At 32.1% G+C, this 24,920-nt stretch overlaps 1 protein-coding gene across 1 annotated transcript in view; it reads right to left on the reverse strand.

The window, feature by feature from the left end:
* Positions 1–24,920, reverse strand: part of LOC129219901 (rho guanine nucleotide exchange factor 11-like) — a 116,416-nt gene that overhangs the window by 75,239 nt on the left and 16,257 nt on the right. Inside the window, exons 9-21 of the mRNA XM_054854216.1 lie at positions 24,713–24,919; positions 21,389–21,523; positions 17,867–17,983; positions 17,658–17,771; positions 15,992–16,090; positions 15,860–15,905; positions 15,040–15,165; positions 12,027–12,141; positions 8,787–8,958; positions 7,967–8,081; positions 7,007–7,204; positions 6,134–6,220; positions 3,704–3,788 (exon numbers count right to left, since the gene is read on the reverse strand). Of these exons, the coding sequence (XP_054710191.1) occupies positions 3,704–3,788; positions 6,134–6,220; positions 7,007–7,204; positions 7,967–8,081; positions 8,787–8,958; positions 12,027–12,141; positions 15,040–15,165; positions 15,860–15,905; positions 15,992–16,090; positions 17,658–17,771; positions 17,867–17,983; positions 21,389–21,523; positions 24,713–24,919 (1,616 nt within the window). The remainder of the gene's footprint in view (positions 1–3,703; positions 3,789–6,133; positions 6,221–7,006; positions 7,205–7,966; positions 8,082–8,786; positions 8,959–12,026; positions 12,142–15,039; positions 15,166–15,859; positions 15,906–15,991; positions 16,091–17,657; positions 17,772–17,866; positions 17,984–21,388; positions 21,524–24,712; position 24,920) is intronic.

Genomic DNA, 24,920 nt, shown 5'->3' on the forward strand with positions numbered 1-24,920 from the left:
AAGTCCAAATAAAAATAACCCATCAAAAAGAGATCAATTATTAGAAAAAGAACAAGGTTAAAGTGCTTTTGTATAAAATTCAAGTATTCATAAGCAATTTAACAAGAAAAATGTAAAGTTCCGAACTCTTTGTGGTTTAGCGCGATCTGGAAAATGTTCGCCATTTTTTTTCTCCCCTCTTTTTATTGGGGATGCGAAGTGATGATTTTCAAAAGTAATTCTGGTTACATGAATGCCAAATTGCAATATTTTTACTGTACAATTGCCTTGTATTAATCCTGAAGATTGCATTGAAAACCTCTCTTATTTTTAGTCTTCATTTGTTTTTAGGAATTTCCTTAAGATAAAAGTTGAGGGAAAGCTTATTCTTAGAATACAGTACAATGGGCTACTTGTGAACTTGCTCCCTGAGCTCTGCCCAGGAGGTCACTGTAAGCTCCAGTCTTATCACTAAAATTCCATTGACTGGTCCACGACAATTGGGGTGTGTTTGAATAGCTGATAAACAGATAGGGTCATTTTAGTCCTTTTCTGTTGATTCTCCTGGTCATTTTGAAGCTTAAAAGCATTTACTAAATAGATCCTTAGCATTTTCTCCCTTTTTTTTCTGGTTCTTATCTTTTGGGTTTTCTGGGTCCCCTGGGACCCGATTTTTTCGCGGAAGTTGCGTCCCTTTCCCGCGAATTTGCGTAAAAAACCCGCTATAGCGCGTAAACGCGAACCCTGTAAATTTTAATGCTTGGTGCACATTTTTGTACAAAGGTACTTTGGTACCAATATTTTCTGAGACACAAAAACGAAATTAAACTTGTCTTACACAAAATCCAGTAAACATCGAAATCTGTTAATGTGAAATTTGATTAACAAGAATATTTTGGCCTTCCCCTCGAGTTTGTGTCAACGAGGTCTGACTGTATATGCTTATTTTATTGATACGAAGTTTCTACATCTTTTTTAGATACAAATTTCTGATTATTTCGCTTTAAATGTATAACAATCATTTGCAAAACCGAAAGAAGAAGATTGGTTGTTTCAAAGTCTCCAGAATAAACTGTTCAATCACAAACTGAACATAACACGGAGCCACATGATCCGCTTCACATATAACCCAAAAGGGCACTGATTCTTAAGATTACTGTTTAAAACTAAAAGTGATCTCATTGCCATCCCCCCCACACCTTTTCCTCCCAATTCATACAGGGGTACCCTCCTAAGAACAAGGGCACACCCCTCACCCCCAAAAAAAGTGAAAAATACCCCCAAAACAACTCTTTCCCTTAAAAATTTCAATGGTGCAGTCCCCCTCTAGGTGGGCACCCCTGATTCATATGCTGTGTTACAACAAAATCCCAAAAAATTAGAGGTCATTTTTTCTGTAAAAAAAAATCAAGCATTCATCCTTCTTATTACTCACCTATGCTACATAATTCTTGGGATTTACCTACAGCAAAATCATAAGTTCGAGTTACAATAACTGAACCGCAATCCATATGGCTTAGAGCTACGATAAATTATTATAATGTTTAACTTATTTATTCTCATGATAAATCAAGTATGAGTAAATAAGAGATTTTTTTTCCACTGGGTTGAGCATGGTTCACTCAGCCTTTCATCTCTTCAGTGGGTCAATAAAATGAGTACCAACGTGCTTAGCAATAAACACCGGGTTCTACGTTCGGTTGACCACCGAATCAGAACATATGCTGATGCACTCGAGAACCTTTGGTCACAAAAACTGGATGGGCACAGTAGGTCTTGACCCCCATGGGCTGTTGCACCATCTAATTTTAGTGTAGTTTAAGAGATAAGATTAGAAATAACGAACATTAAAAAAACTTGTTAATGATTCTAAATTTTCTTCAATATTTACTTTCATTTACAGTAAACGCCCGATTATCCACAGAATACAGTGCCAAGGCAACCACTGTTAATCAGAATAATAGGTAAAAAATGATACAACTTTATACAATAGCTAAAAAATTTGAATAACACTCACACATACATTTAAAATATAGCTGAAAAAAATTCAATGTATCTGCTACATTTTAAGATTTGAAATCCAAGACTCTCCCTGACTTTCCATGACTTCTGCTCGTAACTTTCCATGACTCATGGGATGCTGCATTAATTTAAAACACTGCCGAAAATTAATGATCATTTTTATGAGTCTCTTGAATCAACACAGAGGCAAATGATTTAAAATTTTCAAGTCAAATGGAAATGGGAAAATTAGAAGTCTACAAGTCTTCAACAACACAATTAGACAATTAGGCGTACAAGAATGGTAAAAAATAATACTAAACACATAATTATAAATATCCATCCAAACTGTAGAATCCCATACTAAAGAAAAACGAGCGAGTATTATAGAAGCAGATGCAATCGTATTTCAAAATGTGAAAAATTCGGACTGATGCGTAAAAGCGTAACAAACGGCTAAGATGCGTAAATTTTGAATCTAATCTGTAAAATTCGACAAATATGCATGTTCTTGAACTCAAAATCCATGACCAGTTGTCAGTTTCCATGATTTTTAAGCATTCAAGAAAGTTATGATTTTTGCTGAAAATCATGACTTTCCATGAACATTTTTGATCCTAGTTGAAATTCATGACTTTCCCTGACTTTCCAGGTACCCAGACACCCCTGAACATTGCTACATTGCATCTACTAATGTTGAATTTAAAAAAATGCATGTAAAAGTTAAAACACGAATAATAACACAATCATAAATTTAAAACACATTTAATGACAGAGTTTAAAAAAATGTGAAAAGACCCACTGATTATCTGACCTCCGATAATCAGTAGTTTACTGTACTTATCATTTTGATGCTTAGTTTATTTTGCTTGAGTTTCAGACTTTTCAAACAGTTTTGGTCACATGCGTAAAGAAAAAATTAAATACTGTTGTTCTTTTCATAAAAATTCACTATTTGGAACATCTTTATCATTCAGAAACCATTTCAATTGAAAAGTAAGAGGCTTATATAAAATTTTCTTTACCCTTTAAAATGAATGTCTGCATCAAACCAACGTTCAAATTATATTTTTGGTAAACCAATTGTTAATTTAAACAAATACTTCGCTTTGTGATCATTAATAAAGAAAACTTGTATATATAATACAACTAACAAAAATCAAGCGATAAAAAAAAATCTACAGATAAAATCAAATGTTATGCTGAGACTTATAGTCTTACAAAACATCAATGACTAACAAAAACCACGTAATCACTTAAAAACAAGTAGTAATAGAAAAACTCAACATGAGTGAATTTTGCAATTAAACTGATGTATCAAAGTTATAAATTCTGACAATAATATGCCTATCAAATATATTTGCGTCCTTGTCAGAAGTTCAATAAAATGATCTAAAACCTTGATATGCAACAAATTTCATTAGTAGAGAGAACTCACCAAAGGTAATACAATAAACTACCCAGCAGAACCAAATTAAAAAATGCTAGTTTTATACTTCCTAACATACTGAAACAAAACAAAATCATTGAAAAACTTAATAAAATGTAACAAATTTTTAAAGCATTAAAAAGTTTAACCCCATAGTAAGAATTATCCATAACAGCTTGTTAAAAGAAACAGTAGCAAGCATGATAACATCAAGCCAAGTGGATGGCAAAAATAAAAATAAATATTGTTAAATAGTTTGTGAATAAGAGTTTAGAAAAAGTTTCAAATACTCACGAGGTAGAATGCTCCACAATAGATAAATTAACCATATTGTCAAACATTGCATCAGAGGAGTCCCTCAAATCACTAATCTTTTCTCCTGTGTAATTCAAACAAAATAAAATTCACTCAAATTTAAAAATTAATTTCAACAGAATAATTTTATATTTGATTATAAAGAATGTATTTATGATTATGTAGCCACAATGTACGAGTGAGCTTATAAAACCTTAAATAACAATTCAATACCTTCGTGCTAGAAATTAAATGAATGAATTAGGGAAAGGCGGGCTAGTTGAACATAGAGGCATGTTGAGCAATCGATATATCTCGAAAACTATTCACCATATGTGTAGGCACTAAATGGCGGAAAGAAAGGGTTATGAGAGGGGAACTCATCTCACGCCATCTTCAATTACAGCTGGACAAATGAGTGAAGTATATGTGCACATTATTTATTTTGTGACAAAAAAGTAAAAAACTCATTTCACGCAAGTTTTCGTCTGATGAGTCCAATGTTATCTGTTTTCCATCAAGCAAGTTTTATTATTTCATTAATTTACTGCACTTTTGATATGTATTGAGATTCTGGGTATAATTCGTACCGTTTTTTTTGTAATCTCACTTTTATTTTAAGACTTTGGTTTGGGGTTAGTTGAGCAACTACTTCTCATCTGAATCCCGTGACTTAAAACAAAAGTAGTAATATATGTTTTGCTTCTGTTAGGATGCAAACTTATAAAAGGAAAACTACACTATGTTCTTACACTACTGACGACTTAAATAATTCTGCAAAGGCTGTCATGATGAGGGAAAAGTGAATGCTGCCGCAAAATAATTTGGTACCAAACAGATGACTTTGACAAGATTTTTGAAGAAATTAAAAGGTGGTGATTCATCTATCCTTGGTTATGCAAAACCAAGGCAAGTTTTTTCTTCCCAACAAGAGGATTCTTTAAAAAATACTTGCTGCAAATAGCATCAATCTATTATGGATATTCCCCCAAAAGAGGTTAGTCGCCTTGCCTACGAGTGTGCTGTTAAATTTAGCATTAAAATTCCATCCACCTGAACTCCAAATAAGATGGCCGGAAAAGATTGGCTACAAAGTTATTAAAACGAAATCCGGAACTATACATCCGAAAACCAGAACCATTTCAGTTAATTCGAGGAAAAAAAATACTTTACATTTTGTTAATGTCACTAAAAACTATAAATAAAAGAGTTGATTGTCAAACAGAAATTTTATTTCATCTGCAGTTATAATTTATCATATGGTTTGGCTAGACATTATAAGTGCTCAACTTACCCTAACTATGTTGTATATTGAGCAAGTTTGACGTTTTGTATTCCGACAGCTGTAGCTCTTAACAGTGTGCTATTAGCAACAAATGACTATGGACACTTTTGAAAAGGGATATATTACTAATCCATCAGGTTGCATAACAATCGATTGAGACTTATCGTTGAGGAGTTATATTCACTCAAATGAAAAACTGTTCCACTAACCCCACCCTACCAACGTTTTAATGTACAAAATTGCAAATTACTGCAGACATGTGTTTCAAAGTTACAAATAATCCCTTTTTCAATGCAAAGAAGTGTGAGCTTTAGGATGAAAAGTCATCCAAGGAAAGCTAAAGAAAGGGGGTTCCTTGGGACTTTGAAACAGGCGTTTGCAGTAATTTGTAATTTTTGTGAGTTAAACCTAGGTAATTTATTCATTTACTAGTGGTACCCGCACGGCTTTGCCCGTAGTAGAAAATTAAAAGGTCGTTTGGTTCACCTTTATATTTACAAATAATGGATGATGAATTTATCACCAATTGGCTATGTTCATTCTCTCTCCCATTCCACGTCATGATAATTTCGTAATTTACTCGTCTATCTTATGATAATCTTGCTCTGGGAAATGTTCTTAAAATTGAAATAGAAAAAGAAAAAAATCGAATTTCCGAAAACTCGCTTCAAGGTGCACACCCCCCTGCTACAAACTAATTTTGTGCCAAATTTCATGAAAATCGGTCGAACGGTCTAGGCGCTATGCGCGTCACAGACATCCAGACATCTAGACATCCAGACAGAGAGACTTTGAGCTTTATTATTAGTAAAGATTTATAAAACCCTAATCGTTTTTCAATCAAAGAATTACTGAGAAGGCACATAGCCAAGGATAAAGTAAATATTTTGGGCTCATACAAGTAAAATGAAAATAAAACCAATAATTTTTAGTTGGAACAACATTTTATGAAAGTCAACAATTAATAATTTGTTATAATTCACTTGCATAGGATGAGAAACCTACAGAAAGGTTACATTTTTATCCCTCAAAACAAAAAAATAACAAGAAGAAAGTAAATCCCAAAATGGGAAAATGGTTAAACTAGTTTCTTAAGCATGCAACATTTGTTTAAGAGCTTTATAAATCTAAAATATCATAATTACCTGAGTGAGACATTTTTGAATTTGCATCTGCACCGGTAAGAGAATTTTCTGACTGTAACTCCTCATGCAGTCGCTTTGCACGTTCAACTATAAAGAAAAAAAGGGGGGGAAATTACATGCATAAAATGCAGTCAAAACATGGTATATGGAATCACAGTTTCAAACGAACTTCATGTATAAAAAAGAATCATGAATAAAATGGGAGGAAATTAGCTAACTTGGGAGTTAAGACTAATTTCAAAATTGTGGTTCTGTTGTACACAAGAAAAAACCACAATAGACAATCTTGCTTCAGAACATAAAAGAAGATGTCTAACTCAAAACAACTAAGCATACACATTATTATGATTGGATTTTATTTTATTAGAGCCAGTTAAACAGGGGTATTTAAAATATTGTTCAAAATTTAAGATTTACTCATAGAAAAAAAATTCAAAGGGAAAAAAATGGAAAAAGAGAAGACTTGTAAGAATATATATAAGACTATATTTATTCTTTGTTTTGTAATCATTGGAACAGATTTAACGTGCTTCAGTCACATTAGAGTACACTGAGGGCCTTCAGACAGCGAATTATCGAGCCTGCAACCCTTCTATCAGGATCCTGCCGCAAAATCAGTTTGGTTACAACCTCAGCCTTGTCTTGATGGTACCGAAAGTCTGGCAGGCTGGTCGGTTACAGCTGGTCGAGCACTTCTACTCGATATTTCAATTCAGTATAGGTAAAAGCACCTTTTACAGCTAGCAACAAAAGTATAAATGAAGTTTTTGATAGATATACCCTTCAGTCACACAATAACTTAATATATTAAAACATTTTTTCTTCTTCTCTTACACAGTAAAACAAAAGTAAAACAATCTGAAAAACACTTACTTGCAGATGGAACAGGTTGGCTTGGCTTACGAGTTTTGCTAATTAAGTTTTGCACAATTCCAGATGTTCTGTCTTTATCTATGGTTTTACGATCCCTTTTATTTCTTTCTTTAACCTTGTCTTTCTTATTTCTCAAAGCTCCAATGCAGTGCTCTTCAACTACTTTAACACATGACTTATGAATATTCATTTCGCAATCTAGTAAAAGGATTAAAAAATTAGAGAACCTTTTTTTGTAAATGAAATTTTTCATAAATTTTCTACATAAGCCAACTGAAAAAATGGATTTCAAGTATGAATATACAAAACATAATTAATATGATGATTGCTTTTAGTGGAAAAAAATTCCAGTAAAATAAGCTTTAATTTCTTAATTTGACAAAATGTACATTTTTATACATGAATAACTCTCTTGCACAATTTCAATTCAGATACAATAAAGTTAACATGTATTAATGGCTTACACTAAGAGATTCAAAGTCTTTATTTAACATTACTGAACTTTTTTTTCCTCTTAAAAAGGTAATAATACCGTTATGAAGACTGAAAATAGAAAATATATACAACCTGATACAATTACATACATAATTTTTTTAATGAAAAATTTGTAGTAATTTCAAGACTGATTTTTAACCACAAACTCAATTTTCAGTAAGTTACCGCCCTATAGTCAGGGCTAAGGCAGAAATACATGAAATACACCGCCAACTCAGTCATTCCAACAGAGGACTGCAGTCTTCGGCTGGAATGACTGAGCTGGCGGTGTATTTCATGCACAAACTCAATTTTAATCTGAGAAATTCAGACAAAATTACTTATTACTTCAGATTATAAGTTTTAAAAATAAAGTTATTGTAAATAAAGCATAAAAAAACTTAATGGTTTTAACTATGACAGAGTGATTTAATTTATGTCAACTATAATTTGAAATTATAACAATAACATAAGAAGTGCACATACTTTGACACTGATATCCCTGATCACCAACTCCCCATATAATTAATTGGCAGTGATTGCAATAAGTTACGGACTGATAGTGTTCAGGAACAAAATGATGACCTTGCATAAACATTGGCTGCAAAATAAATATAAAAAAGATTAAAACTTACGAAAGGTAAATAATGAAAACAGCTTTATTTAATACAAGTTAAAAATGTCTTAAGAAGAATTCAAGGATAATTACATCTAATAAATAAATTATAATTGATGCATCATAACCAGGAGTGAGGAGATGGAGGAAAAATGACATATTACGAGAATTTTATAACCTTTAACTCCGACTCCTTTACCCCAAAATTAGCCCAACACTGAGTCCAGCTCCAACTCTGCAAATACTGCTTCAGTTAAGAAAAATGACAGACTCCAACTCTTGAAATTTTAAACCTGTGACTCAAAACTCAATGCATTATCATGTATGGATATGTTTTTTTTTTTGTTTTTTTTTTTTTCCAAAGATCAAAAATAACAGAGAGAGCTTTCTTGTGCTGCATGAAAATGCAACAGCTACAAGAGCAGTAGCTTGTTTCCTGGCCAAAAAAGTTAGTTATCAGAAACTTATGCAACCTCAATAAGGCAATATCAGTAGGCGGAACCTTAAGGCGGGGGGGGGGGGGTCTGAATTGCAATGCTGTTTAATAAAAATATCTTTAATGGCTCTTACAAAAAAAAAAGTTTTCTTGTTTGTTAAATATATAAATTTTGATAATTTGCTTCAGAAGTGTTAATTCAACAATGCATTTTCACCTGTCATTAGTTCACCAAGAACATTATTGTATCGTACCTTTTTATTTCTTTGCAAAAACCTAAAAATTGAACTATCCTTTGCAACAAACGTTGGACATCGTTTTAAACATGAATACTGCTGCTGCATTTTTACACCATACTGCTTTAGAAAGGTAGCTAAGGCATAGGCTTTTGCAGATGTACGATCATCAGCACTTTCCACATCCTCACTAAAACAAAAAAGAAAATATTAAATAATTTGCAAACATAATCAGTGCAACAAAATGTAGAGAAAATATTTTTTGTATTGTAATAAGAGTAGAGGGGGGATTGTAGCTGTTCATCTGTGAATCTGGAAGCTGAAGCACACGTGATCATTTTTCTAAGTGATAAAATTGCATCATAAGCTGCATCATTGCAACCTTAATTTGGATAAACATCTTCTGAACATCAATTCATAACCCGATCCCGACCAAGACTGCGTTTAACTAATTATAGCTAACTTAAACTAATTATAGTCCCATATGTAAATCTATTACCTAGTTAAAAATATTATTTAAATACTATTTCTGGAAATTTTCAAAATTTAATTGAATTACTAGCTGCGTGCCCGGCGTTGCACGGGCTACTTAAACAATGAAAGAGATGTCCAATATGTTTTTGTATTACTCTGACATCAGTTTCTAAAGCACTAAGGAGCAAATAAATACGCGTAATGCAAGGGTTGCAAAACACCTAGAGCATATTTTTGGCAAAAATCTCTTTAACGTTAATCATAGTTATCAATGATACAAGTTATGAGTATTTTCAATTAGCACAAAAGATGAAATTATATGCATTATCAAATATAATCTGTGCTTACGTTAAAATGAATTACATCTGATAGACTATATCTGAAATATTTATGTACAATTACAATCAGCTTTTTACATAAAATGACACATACTGTGTATTTGATTACGTGAAACTAAAGCACCAAGTATTAATAAATACCAATAAGCATTAATTTAATACCAAGTCATCAGATTCCAATTTAGCTTTAGTTAAAATCCTTAAAAACACTCTTTTCTTCAACTCAGTTTCACTTAAAGAAATCCAAACAATCTTAATTTAATATGTTCTTTTAACGATACAAACTGTATTTAAAAAAATAGAAACAGGAAGGAAAAAGAGAGTTACAGTCGACGCTCATTATAACGACCACACATTATAAAGACCGTCCCATTATAACAACCAGTGGTAAAAGTCCCAACTTTATTCCTATGAACTCTATGTTAATTTGCTTTCATTATAACGACCTTTTTGTATCGTCTAATCCAATACAGCGACCGAATTCAGCGGACGCTATTTCTGGTGTTCTTTCCAATAAACAAATTTGTAGCTTGAAATGACTTTGATTATTGTTTACGGACATCTGCCTGAAGTTTTCAATGTCAAATCGAACTTTGAGAGAGGTGGAGGGATTACCATTCACCACTGCTAGCACAGAAAAAATAATGGGAGGAAAAATCGAGAAATTTCCAGATTCCTAAGAAAAGGGAGTTGACAGATGTGTTGGTAATTTGGTGTTTTAATCTAGTGGTTTTTAAAATTTGGGGTTCTCGAGGGACTTTTAAATGCTTCTTTGAAAAGCAAGAAAAACACAATTTATCACCTATATCTGAAACAGAAAATAATGTTTTGCAAAAATCACTTCTGTCAAAAAGGCAAACATCTGTCTGGTTTTATCTTCAGAAAATGTTGTGGTAGTAGTAGTAGTAGTAGCAGATTTGCAAGTGTGTAACATTTCCTCCCTATATTTTCTACTTTAAAATTTGTTTAATATTCTGTCATAATATTTTGCACACGATTTTCCTAAAAAAATCCTATGATAAAAATAATTTGGGCATTTAACTGGAATGTTTGAAAAAGTACCATTTTTTTCGGAACAGCGAGGCATGCATGATGACTGTGTATATTTTTTTTAATTATACCTCTTATAACGACCACTCGTTATAAAGACCTTTTTCTCTGGGACGGAGATGGTCGTTATATCGAGCGTCGACTGTATTACAATTCGAAAACTCACCCATATGACAGGAAAAATCCAACAAAATAAACATAATTAGTCGCACATTCTAAATGTACCAAAATATGAGGCCGGTGAATGATAAACTTACACTACAATCAATAAACATAGCTAAAGAAACAACTTTCATATGCTGAAAAGAGTTAAGAACATTGAATGTAAAAAATAAAAAAAGGACAGACGATAAAATAAAGGCTATGTCCGAATAGAGCAACCAATTTTTAAACTAATTTCATAATGAAATTCTAGATGGAAACGTTGATTTAAGATTTGGACAGCAGCCAAAAAATCTTTTAAAACAATTATTAGAATTTTACTTGCTCACCCATATGCAAAATGGCAACAGGAAAGAAATAAAAATTCCTGAATGATGTTATGTTAATTAACGTTTTAATTATTCTCCTATTGTTTTCTTTGGAAAATTTCGAATCGATCGGTATCTCGTTTGGCTCTCGATTCGCAGCGGTTCTCGAGAAGATCGATCTTCAGACAGACAGACAAACAGACAGACGGACGCGAACAGATTTTAATATTATAGTGGATATTATATAGAAAAAGAGAGTTTTAGGTTCTTCATAAAGCTTGTGGAAAGAACCACGAATCTAATTAAGTCGGAGTACTTACAAGGTGTTTTGTTTAACTATTAATATGTCTGATCCATGGAACTGCCTTCCTCATATTTATTTATTTATTTATTTTGTCTTTATTGTTTGCGAATTCATTCATTAAAATCTCACCATAACCAGTAGTTATCTTCCAATTTCTCAGTCTCATGGCAAATACAACAATAGACAAGAGACGACAATGTTAAAACATTAACAATTAGAGAAGAAAATATGAGTTTCATAACTAATGAATACTTTAAGAGTAAAATTATAGAAATGCTAAAACATATTTGCTGAAAATAACAGAATGATAAGTGATGGGTGAGTAATAAGCAAGAATCATTTTGTCTAACTAGTAAGGGCAATAAGAAACAGGTTCACATTAGTAATATTAGTTTAAAATACTTAACCCTATATATATATATATATATATATATATATATATATATATATATATATATATATTATGATTTGCAAAACTATTAAAAGATAATTTATTTCCAAATATAAAAAATATATATATTTAGGCAGTTAAATCAAGATATAACACTAAGAATCATTGAATCGATTTGATGAGGTAACAACAGTAATAAGATGCATTAAAACTTGATTTTTTTAAACTTACAAATAAGTTTCTAAGTATGGCATCAAAAGCTGTTCAATTATCTTTGACTCTTTAGCTTTATCATGAACTGCTTCCTCTAGTTGATAGTCAGGAGGACCAAATATATTAGCAAGACCTGTGAATAAAATATAAAACAACAATGTAACATTTCTTAAAAAGCTCTTGAAAAAACTAACTTAACACTGATTAAAAATGTATTATACAGCCTTGGGTGGGGGGAGACTTTTAACAAAGCAGCAATTACACAGACTAGGATCGAAAACAAGGTGTCAATGGATATTAATTCAAGTCTTCTTTTAAATTATGAAATAAAATTTTGATAAGGCATCTTACTCATATTAAAACAAGCACTGACCTTAATATTTTTATAGGAATGCCTATTTTTGACAGCAAAAATGAATTCAGAGTGCTCAAGTTAGACAAAATATCAAATTTCCTTGCTTTACGGCCATAAGAAAAGAATATAATCACAAAGGGATCATCAATGTGTCTTCCATGTGATTTAACAGGTTAAGGTTCATGAAGCAAAGAAACCAAACAGGAAAAAAAACGTATTATTTATTTGTTACGCCAGCAATGGAGGTATTCAGCTGCTCTACATCGGTGGTAAAACATACTTTCATGCACAGCAATAGGAATATGTTTTGCCGAAATTTTCGATATCAAAGTAAAAGCTCTATCAGATTAATTTTTCATCAAAATGTATAGACATTTCAAATCTTTTATTTATTTTTTTAAATCTTAATTTCATAATTTATAACAAAAATTACATCAATATTTTCAACAAAGTTCAACAAATTTTCATTGTTGGGTTGCTTCACAGTTCTACATTGAAAAAATAAACAGTGCTACAGCCATGGTAGTTTATACACTACATGCAAAAACATCCAAAAGTATTTTGACATCATGATGAAAAGTTCTTAGAAATACTAAACATTACTGGGAGTATAACAAAAATGGCAGTAAAAATTCATGGGGCAAGACTACTCAATTAATCAAAACAATCTCTCAATTAATAAATAAATAAATAAGTTATATAACTTAGCTAACAACACAGTGATAAATTTTCTGAACCTGAATACATTTGATGATACATTTCCCAGAAAACTTCCGAGATTAACAAGTTGCTTACAGAATTTTCAGGTTGTTTACAATGACAACATTTTTGCACCCCCCCCCCCCCTCCGCCAGCAGTTGATTTGAATAAATAATTCATTTTCAATCATCAATTCTGTTACCATAAAGTGGGGCTACTTGAACCCATGAGAAAAAAGTGTTTAAAGTCCGTCCTGGTCCTATATAACTCAATGTATAGACTTAAAAAACTTTCTCCATGACAGGTAGCAGTACTAGGTAGAGGCTGGAGCATGAAACAAAACTTCTGCTATTCCCACCTTTTTCTGATTGAGGTTATGATTGCAAGTTGTCTAAACAGTTGTTTTTTGTGTCTGCAAACTTTCACATGTAAGTTCATGGAAACTCCTGATATCATCAAGGTCAAGATAGTTTTATGTTTGCATTCTATTTCTTAATAAAATTACAGTGTCTTAAGGTTATAGCTACATAATTAACACAGTAACTAATATAGTTAGTAAAAGTGCACTGGTTGCCTTAAAATGGGGCTACTTGAACACAGAGTTCAAATAGTCCCAAACCACATTTCATCACTAAATTATGTTAAGTAAGGTTTGTAATCTTTTAAAATCAAGAGGTTAGTTACTATTTATACCAATTTTTTGCAAATCTGGGGATAAAAAGGGTCCAAAAGTAAAAGAGAACACCTTGAAGTAGGAAATCATGCAGATTATTAAGAGGAAAAATTACAATTGTGTCCAGATTCAACTAATTACGGAGAAATGTCTTAGAGAGTGGCATCAGCCCATTTTGACTTAAGTATATCAACTCTAAAAAGGAAATTAAAAGAACGTTCACAAAACAAGCCTGAAGCCTGTAGTATTTAGTAGCTAGGAATAGCAGGTGTTAAATAATATCAGAGAAAAAAAAATCCACCCAAGTTAAATTGAGGGGTTTTCACTCTTTCTGATGCTTAAATAATGAGCATTTCAATTGGTTTCAGCTGTAGTTAGATTATGTTTCTATTTGAGAAATTATGTTTACCTAAAAATATGTTTTTATGTATATGTTGATTTTATATTAATTTATATAAATAATTTGCAATTTATATAAATCATTTGCTCACTAGAATGTACGAACGGAGTTCATTTTTCGAAGTCATTGGTCCTTTTTGATACCACCACCTGTTTTATAGCTCTTTCTAATGGATTTGCTGAGTGGGACCAAGTAGCCCCAGCACGGGGCTACTTGAACCCAATGTTTAAAAATAGAAAAAAAATATAAGGAGTTAAAATTGTTGTTTCAAAAAGGCTTTAGGTGGTAGCAGAACGCTGAAAAGTGGTAAAAACAAGGTTATTAGTTCACATTATGGGTTTAACAAAGCATTCAGTGCAAAACTCGCAAAAAGGATGAAATTTTAGGTCCAAGTAGTCCCACTTTACGGTAATCCTTTGGCTGCCTATCCCCCAATTTGTAGAGACATGTTTTTTTTCCCCTCTCCTATATTGAGGAGCCTATCCCATTTTTTCCTTGTTTAACCACTGAAATAGATTATATTTTTGACATTTAATTTACATTTTGTTTCAGCAAGAGATGCCGTTAGTAACCCGCTAAATTGCAGCATTTAAAAAATACTGCAATTTAACGTATAAAATGTATAAAAAGAATACAAATTTAGAATCAGCTCTGTTTTAGTCAATGATTAAAAATTTTAAAAAAAAGTACAGGTTCTTTTACAGAGACATGCATTTTTTATTTCCATAATCTTATATTTAGAGCTCTGCTCCTCCCCCCCCCCTTCCACCCCTTCAATTTCTGGAAGACAGAAGAAAACATGATATAACCTAATGAGAACTAAATATGTTATTTATGAGATAATAACCTAATAACGGTTTTTTTATATGCAAACATAATCATAAGATTATGAAATTATACACACCCATTGTCCTCTTATTTCGAAATTCAGCTAAGTGTTCATTAACCTCTTCTTTTGCTTTGTTCTTTGCCTTTTCAAAAACAGTCCGCAAAACTTCTTCTTTTTCAATACGATTGCAAAGAACATCATCTAAACAATAAAAAATTTTTGACAAACAGCCAGCCATTCATATATTTCAGTCATAAAGAAAAACAATAGTTAAAATATTTTTTCTTTCTCCATGAAGAATACTAAGAAAACTAATAATTACCAATAATACGAAAATTTTACGTTAAAATCTATCATAAAGTAGATACATTAGAGCTTTAATAAGATTATATGCAACTGAAAGAAAACCATGAGAAAAGTGTGCAAAAGTTTTATTTCATACAACATTAGGTTTTGAAACATGCTTTTTTTTTTCATCAAACAATTAATATCTTGAATGCAATGATGCTTTTACGTGCCATTCTGTTCGCGTCAAAACTAGCCAGCCTTCAATCAGGCTCATTTAAGGTGTTCATTAGTAGGCTAGCTGCCAATAATAAGAATAAGAAGTCTGCTGCCAGTTTATGAACTGGCAAGACCTAAACTGAAAATCGAGTGCCAATTCCTGGCATGGCATTCAAAGTGTAAATAAATAGATAAAAAAGGTAATTTGTCAAACATTTTTCAGACATTAACATTTTTTTTTAAATTAGTTGATATACAGCTATAAATATTGGTCAAGTTCGGAAAAAAAAAATCCTTAAATCAAAGTTTGTTATACATTATTCTCAAGAAACATTAATGTGAATATGAATTGTGAATTAAAATAAAAAACATGAAGAACAAAATAACGTACCAATTTCATGTAAAATTTTTTCATCAACCATTTGCATTTTCAAAGGCTAAAAAAATAAAACATAAAACAATTAACCAAGAGATTATTAGAGTAAAAAATGAAAAAGTTACAAATTATTAACAATCTACTTACAGCACCAGGTACTAAAAAACTTGAATGTATTTCATAAGCCCATCTCTTCATTTCCCTTCCTGGACCTTGTTCATACATCTCAGATATTAGGTAAAAAAACTAGAAGAAAAAACAAAATTCGTTTAAATTTGCAAAAACTACACAAAAAATATACAAAAAAAATTATTAAAAAGCAACAACTATTCTTTTCCACATAAAAAGTTTAAAGTAATACACTACACGACAGTCAGTTTTAAAAAGCTAACTTAAAAACTTTTGTCTGTGGAACAGATAAGATTAGTTAGTTTCAAAGAGTAGTATTGACATTTGAATTACTAGACTAAATTTTTTGTTTACTACCAGCACTTTTTAAATTATGGTTGCTACATGAAATGTGGACACTTTTTAAAACTGGAATGGTATCAACCTCCAAGATTGTTCAAAATGAAGTCTGATATTTCGCTACTACACTTCAGGGTCAAATGCACCTATCATTACGTGCTCTTTAGCTGGTTGGTTGAGCCTTGAAGACTATTTTGTTTTTATCCAGACCCATAAACGAGACCTTCTAATCAAGCACCTCCAGAGGTATTGATTATGGAATGGAAATTTGGCGGACTTTCAAAACCATTGATTTTACAAGCAGATCTTTGGTATGTACTCGATGTGTATTTACTTCATCAGCTTTGAATCCAGAACTCCCTGATGCCGAGTCCTGAGCATGTATCCAACCCAATAGGATACTCATGAACCAAATCTGTCACTTAAGAGATGTATGTTTGTAAAAACTTATCTACTTGTCTGAATGAGTAGCAATTTGCGCAAAAATAATTTTAATTCAATGTTTCAACATAACACCATGTTGGGAATTCTAAATGATATTATCAATTCTTTATGTTTAGTTTGATATATTAGGTTTTAATTAAATCCCGGATTTCATTCATCTTGCAAAGTCACAAATGCTAATTCAATGATTGTAACGCATTTCCCAATCTTAGACACATGTATGCATTACATCATGAAATGGCGAAGTTCCTTTTTCATTTGATTGGCCGCTGTTCTAAGATCGGGAAATACGCATCTCAAATGCATGTCTTGAAATCCATGCTAATGACTCTGGCTGACGATAAATGTGTTGTTTCGGTAGCTCAGATGCTCTCATTTAAGGCACCGTATTTTTAGTTTTTTGGTCAGCCGAGTCGGCTGTTTGCCATCATGACCTCTATTAGGCAATTTAAAATTATAAACGTTGTCGGCAAACTTTATGTTTAAATTAATGAAACTGCAATTAGATAAATGACACTTTATTAGTCATATTACAAATTGCTCAGTAATGGTTTTGCATGTTTACTAAATTACCAATACTTTGAAAGAACTTATTGTCCAATTTAATATTTCATATGTAAATAGCTCGCCAAGGATATCATTGTATTATATCACCATGGAGGAAATAAAAATAAATAATTGCAACCACAAGTATTGTTTTCTGCAAAAGACTCCAATTACACTCTGCAACTCAAAAGGACAGTAATTAAATTAGTCATTGGTGCAACAACTTCATTGATCTAAACTCATTGCACAATACACCAAACATGAATCATAAAGAAAACTTAATTTTGCACATTATTGTTTTACATTGATTTACACAAAAAACTTTAATTTTTTGAAAGGGAATATCAATTCATACCAGGCTTGATGGATCACTGTTGGACATTAAATAATGAATAAAAACAGCCAAGTGTGCAGGATATCTAACTAGTTTAAAAAGCCCATTAAATGGCCCATGATCGTCTAAATGGCCCTGAAAAATGAAAAAGAAAACACTATGTAAATAAAAATTTAAACTCAATTGCTTTTTTTTTTTTTTTTTTTTTTTTTACCAGCAATTTTACTTACCATTTCTGTATCAGAAGAAAAATCATCATCTTCCATGCAAATGATATTGGGATTTTGAAGTTTAGTAATTATTGACTGAAGGCCGCTTTCACCAGAGGACTCAGGTGGTGTTTCATACTGAAAAGGAAAAAGTTAAATCAGTGGAGAACTGCAATGTGTTGTAAAGATAGACTAAACGACAGAAAACATATAATTTTGAAAGAAATTTCAAACTTTGCAGCATTTTTTAACAATAAGTCTAATTTAAACAACTTTCAGAAGTGCTTCCATACAATTCTTCAATATTTAAAGTTTCAATCAGTAAAAATTATTTGCAATATTTTTAACACAGGAAATCAAAAAAAAAAAAAAGTTATGATGAGAAAGATACAAGATAGTTAACAAAATTAAAATTACAACTACCTTAATTTCGGGTAGATAAGCCGCGGCTTATATGTGTTTTAAAGTTTAAATTTAACATCTGCGGCGTATCTGAAGAAATTTCCCTCCTCCCCCACCCTTCTTTCTTAGTGTTTCTCATGTTTGTCAAATTGAGCGGCAATGTTAAAATTCATTAATAAGCGCTAGTAGAGCTCTCAAATTGCACCATGAAACAGGTTTCTCATCAAATTTAATTTCTCACACCCTTAAACCTGCGTTAGTTTGCGCCGATTTTACAACTGTTTGCTGTTGTTGTTCTTCAGATTCATGATGGTAACATATGTTTCAGGATGCTGAAAAATGGAGGAATCACTAGCTTGTCTGAGTTAGAGTCCCTATAGTCTGGGTAACGTTTTAAAATGTCTCAAAAAAAAAAAGAATCAATTGATAAAAGGTAAACAATTTTTTGATAACCTCTAAACATAACACAATGATTTGAAAACTTCTCATCCAACCAAATGTAGATGTCACCTGGCAACACTAGTTTTTTGTGTAACCATAGCATTTTCTGATCTTTTTTTTTTTACACAAAGTTAATTCCATTTCTATCCATCAACAAGTGCAGTTGCTTGTTACAGCTTCATTCTAACTATAATAAATAATTACATCCATACATATGTATATATGGAGATATATATATATAAAAGGGGTGGGATGCCATGTTTTGATACGCTCTTCTGCGGCATATACCATGGGGCGGCTTATCTGATGAACTTTTGTTTTTAGTTAGTAAATTAATGCATGTGCGGCCTATACAATAGGGCGGCTTATCTACCCGAAATTAAGGTAAGAAAATTATTTTATACCTGTTAAACATTAAAATTAACCCAGAACTGCATATGAACAGAAATTATTAACTATTCACTATCAAAAATTGAATGCTTTGAGTAATTAATCAAGTGAAGTCTATTTTCACATCAAGATGTTTTAAGCATAAAATTTTAGTGATCCCTCAAATAAAATTAAATGAAACTTCATATTTTTTAATATAGATAAAATAAATCTTAAATAGGTCAATTCAACAGCAATTTACAAATAAATCATAATACAATGAGAAAACCAAAGAATTTGAATTTATTACCTATAAAAAAAAATAATAATAACAAAGTAGACTATTTACATGAACAATAAAGCATTATTTACTCGGCAAAATTGAAAGGAGATAAAAGAAAAAAAATAAACCAGAAAAAAGCGTATAACTTTTTATTCACTAATCTATGTTTTGATATGAACAATATTTTTTTCAGTTATTGTTAGCTAATGCTAATAATATACATTAATCAATAAATATTCCATGTCAGCAATATCTTGATAAAAATGTTTGCTCTGCTCATCACTGACTCGCCAATTGTTTTCAAGGGAGAAATTCCAATAACAGTCGAGAAAAAGAATTTTTAAGAAGATATGGCAACAAAAGCATGAAATAAAGCCGACAATCTTCAACCAGATCTATGTAGTCGGGCAATAAGCATTTCCCAAGAAGTTAGGTTGACACTTAGCAAAACACATCCCAAACTTGTTTTATTCTTAAAGATTAGACATTTCTCATTCATGTCATCTCTGAAGAGCAGTTTAATAAAAGACCCCACAAAAGGTTTCTTAAATTTTTGCTACACTTACTAGAGATAATTTTGTGTAAAAAGACAGGATATATGCACAATGTGCCACAGAATGCTTGATACTGCACAATCAATTTCGTAACTTTGTCTAAATGTACGAAGCAAAAATAAAGAGTTTAGGAGGTGAAGCAATGTGACACAAATCTTTCTTTGGCATGTATTTATGTTTTTGCTAGAGCATTTTTCAACACAAAATTAAATAACTGTAACAAAAGTCAATCAGCTTTTTTCAATGTGATATTCATAACCAATGAGTTAAATTCAAATAGAAATGTGTGCTTTCCCTTAAGAAGCAATATCACAGCCACCCAGTGTTATATAGAGCATGTTCAGATATCGGCCGTCCGTTCCGTACATCACGTATTTTTCCTCCCGAAACAGGTTTTCTTTGCTGGTTGCCATGACAGCAAGCCATCTTGGACGGGACGGGTTTCAATCAGAAGAATCTTGATATCTGACGACTGTCAAAAGTGGAATGGCATTTCATTGGTTTCTGCCAAGCAGCTCGCTCTTCTCTCTGGCGGGTGAATTCAGTCACATGATTAATGCACGGCGATCGTATGTGAATGCTGCTCTGCTTTCGTCGGCAGTCCGTCACATCATAAAACGGGATGGACAACCGATAAGTGAACAGTCCTTTACTCAACACCTAGGCCAGGAAAAGGGCAGAAAAAACATGGGACAGAGTATGAAGTATCTTGATTGCTTAAATTAATAAATAGGTAAAAACATTATTTTACCATTTTAAGTACACATAATTTCCTGCTACTCATTTAATTTATAGAGTGTGAATATACAATTGTTAAATAGTTCAAGTACATTTGAGAAAAAATTCAGACAGGCCAGAAAATGAATTTTTGGTATTTAAAAAAAAATTTCTTCAAAAGAAATACACAACTTATTTACTATATGAAGAGAGATATAATTAAAAAAAGTTTTTACAATTAAAAATTAAAAACAACTTTTGGGGTCAAACAATTCATTTGTTTTTCTTCTGGACAAAATATTGCTAGGTTTTTGGTGTCGCCCCTCTGTGGCTTTTTTTCCCCCCTATTTTTTAAAAATATTGCACAGTAAATAGGTTTAAAAACAGAATAATTTTTTCCCATAATTGAAGTTAACACATTTTGCAACAAGAGATTAATTTTTCAACAATATAGCTAAGGATCGAAAGCACTTTTGAACCGCTCCATTTTTGAAATCCTGGGAATGAGCCTATGAACATCAGAGTCTAATAAGAATTATTCCCATTTTGAATTTGCTACTTTAATGACTGCAGTGAACAATAGTTTTATTACTTCAAAGCAACTGCAACCTTCTTTCATTAATTTCTTAAATAGGGTTTGATTTCATCAATGCAACTAACATTATTAAAGTTAATTTTCTTGTTTTTAGGAAAGCAGTTTAAATAATTTTAATTTAAGCAATGTTTAAATTTTTTCACACCAAAAATAGTTATTTTAACTATGTCAAAACTACTAACGTCATCAGGATGAGCAGACTCGTCTCCTTCATAGCTATCCTCAATTCCTCGATTTTCAACCAGTTCAGTAGGTGTTACAGGTGGAGATGGAACAGGACTTTCAACTGCACTATCATACTGGCCAAACGATGATCCCTGATAAATATAAATGATCTTTTCATGTCAGAAGTTTAAATAAGTTAAACGTAAGTTTAAAAAAAAAAAAAGAAAAGAAAAGAAAGCACAAGATACAGAAGTCAAAGTTTTTCACACAAGTTTTATCTCCAGGAGTGAGACAGAGAGCAATTTTGTTGCAACACTGATAGCTATGGATGCAACAATGTGTAAGTTTTCAAATATTAATGTTTGAAGGCCACTTCAATTATAATTGAGGAAATGTAATGTTACTATGTGCATGATCACATTACATTCAAATCCGACAAAATGATCTCCAAACATAAATGCCATATTTGGAGATTGTAATCTCCCATTCATGTAATCATTTCACATGCATTTCAGCTATTAAAAAATGTTTTTTTTTTTTTTAATTTTGGTTACCTTATTTTGCTAATCCCCTTTTTTAATTTTCATCTAGCTAATTTCTTCGTGCAGCCATTAAATGGTGCAACATCAAAAAAAAAAAAACATTGATGTTTCAAAACATCAATATTCAAAATTAAAACATCAATGGTATTGGTACCAACATATTGACTCAAAAAAACATTGATGTTTTGAGATAGAAATGTTTTGTAACATTAAATCTTTTTACATACATTTTAAGTCTTACAAACTTGACATGATGCGCGCGATTAATTTTGCAAAGATATTCGAAAACCAAAAAGATAACGATTTTAGGCCGTGGAAGTGGAAGCATCGCAGCCGCGCATAACCTCAGACCAACGACTGCCTTGAATGCCAAAGAACAAAATTTAAAAGAGACTTACCCGGGGGTTGTGTGTTTGAAGATTATAGTAAGCACAAAATTCATTACCATACATTCTTTATTCTATGTTAACTTCTAAGCAGACATGAAGACAGGCACTAGGCATGGTGATCACCAGAACATTTCACACTTGGTAAAAAAAAAACACAAATGCGAGGGATACAGACTTAAGAGTTCAAAAAAAGGGCGGAGCTGGCAGGGGTTGCAAAGTTCGTTAAAGGTCAAAAAAAAAACGGGGAGTTCTCTCGGAGGGTGGTGAAATAACCAAACTAAAATGGACGGAGGACGGACAGTTCACTATGAAGATGGTGGAGTGTAATTCAGGGATGGCTCCTGGATGACGATGTCAGTTGCAGGCCAATGTACGTTGAGACAAAAATGGCGATGGCTGTAATCCCCATGGTGACAATGTTGAGATCGTCACACGCTTAAAAATGAATCGGGGTAATTTCGAGGTAATTGCGCATCCATGTCGTCACCTCATGCTATGTTGATTATCGAAAGGGTAGTTACTTAAGGGGACGATTCAGGTGTACGATTCAGCGTGCCACCACCGGACGCCATCATTCAAACAGGTGATGGATCTCCTATGCTCTCATCTTCGGCTGCGACGAAGTAACGATCTTGATTATTATAATTTAAAACATATATAAAAAATAAGACTTTCACCTCATGTTGAGGTCTTAACAATTTCGCGGCGAGAAACGGCCGTCCCCTGACGCCGTGCACACATCCATCTCTTTCGCCATCATCGGAGAGGAAAACGGAGCAACGCGATGCACGTCCGGTTGCACTGGAAGCAGCAAGCAGAGTGAAATGGGGTGGAAAAATGAATCGGCAAATGAGCGATCAGATCCGGGTACGCGGCGATGCGCGGGAACCAATGAATGCGTTTGGCGCCCAAACAACGAAGGGAAGGGGACGCTACGCCATTTTAATGGCCGACAAGAAGATGCAAAAAATCGGATCTACGCTTGAAAAATTGACAAAAAGCTAAACGATGGGAAAAGTGAATAAGTCACATATTTGATATCGTAAAGTGTGCGAAATTTAACGGGGGAACGCGGGGAAAACGTGGAATGCGCAAGAAAATAAAAAACAACAAAATGGGGGAAGAAAACGATTAAAATGACCGAAAACATGGGAAAAATGTAAATGGGTAAAAAATGTGATATGCATTATCACAAAACTCAAACAAATGCTTTTATGCGAGAAGTGAATACATAGCCTGTATTTAATAATCTATATCAAAGAGTTTTGAACTGTCTAAACAAAGTCAATAGTAATAACAATAAAGATAATATAAATGAATTATTAAAAATGCTTTAATATTAAATCAAGTAATAAAGAGTGAGTAACTGATGCATATTTCTAAAATACAAAAGGTTGAAAACTATCATAAACTAATCAGAGTAATTTAATAAAACCTTTTAATGACACACCCGATTAATATAAAACTGAAAAGTGTGAACTAATTGAAGAAATCTGTAATATTTTGTCTATGTAACATGAAAAACAAAAATGAAAAAAAAAGCATATAAAAAAATGTGTTCAAAGAAAATTTATTTTCTACAAAATTGAATTTCATGAAGTATATTTCAAACACAAAATATAGTCAATGATTTTTTGAGTACTTATAGCAATTTGAAATATGTACTGCTACTATTTGTAATTTACCTATCAGAATCAACAATTTAATTGCAAAAGAACTAGAGTTAGGGCAGAACTAAAATAACATTCAATACTGTACTTCACAGTGTGTAGAGTGCTGGAAAAAGGGTTTGTTTAAGTTTTTTCAATGAAAGTGTACTTCTTCAGACAATTAATTATAGAAGACTTCGTTCAATATGAAGATTCTGGCGATCATTGCTTCATGATGTAGATTTTATCATAAGGTGTCTTTGCATAAATATAATCATTTTAGGTTTCCTTTTTGACAATTGCTCTGAAAATCAATAACATTGAAGAAACATCCAAAAACAAAACATTGATGTTTAGAAAACTATCGACACTAAAACCTTCATGGTCAAAACATTTACATCACATCACTATCTCTATTCAACAAAAATGCTATGTTCATCGCACTAATTGGCCAATATTTACAAAGATACTTTGCAACAATATATATAAATATATGAATTTTATGTTTCTTTCCCTCACTTTACTGAAATTTTCAAATTTCCAGGATTGATTCACAATACAAAAGGACTCACTGAATAAGAAACAAAAATGAAGAAGAGCAAAAAGGGATTTTTCAGAAATAAATAAAGACATTTTGACATGTGATAACACAGTTAACAAACACCACACTACATATAGGAATCAAAAGGCAACTCTTACAACTGAAGAAACAAAAGAACTGAAATAATACATGAATTAAATGATGAGAAAAAAACATTTACCCTAGATGTATTTGCAGGAAAGCTCGACTTAACTTCAGATTCAGGACTTACACTTTTGTTAAACATAGTGGATATTGCACTAGGAGACCGATACAAGGACTCGCTCCGTGGTACAGTGCATCCATTGCTTTTTTGGCACTTCCGATTTTCAAAACCATGCACAATAGTGTCAGGGCTAGAACTTTGACGAGTATGAGTTGGCTGAGGC

The sequence above is a fragment of the Uloborus diversus genome, chromosome 4, assembly GCF_026930045.1.
Source record: "Uloborus diversus isolate 005 chromosome 4, Udiv.v.3.1, whole genome shotgun sequence".
In the NCBI taxonomy this organism is placed as follows: Eukaryota; Metazoa; Arthropoda; class Arachnida; order Araneae; family Uloboridae; genus Uloborus; species Uloborus diversus.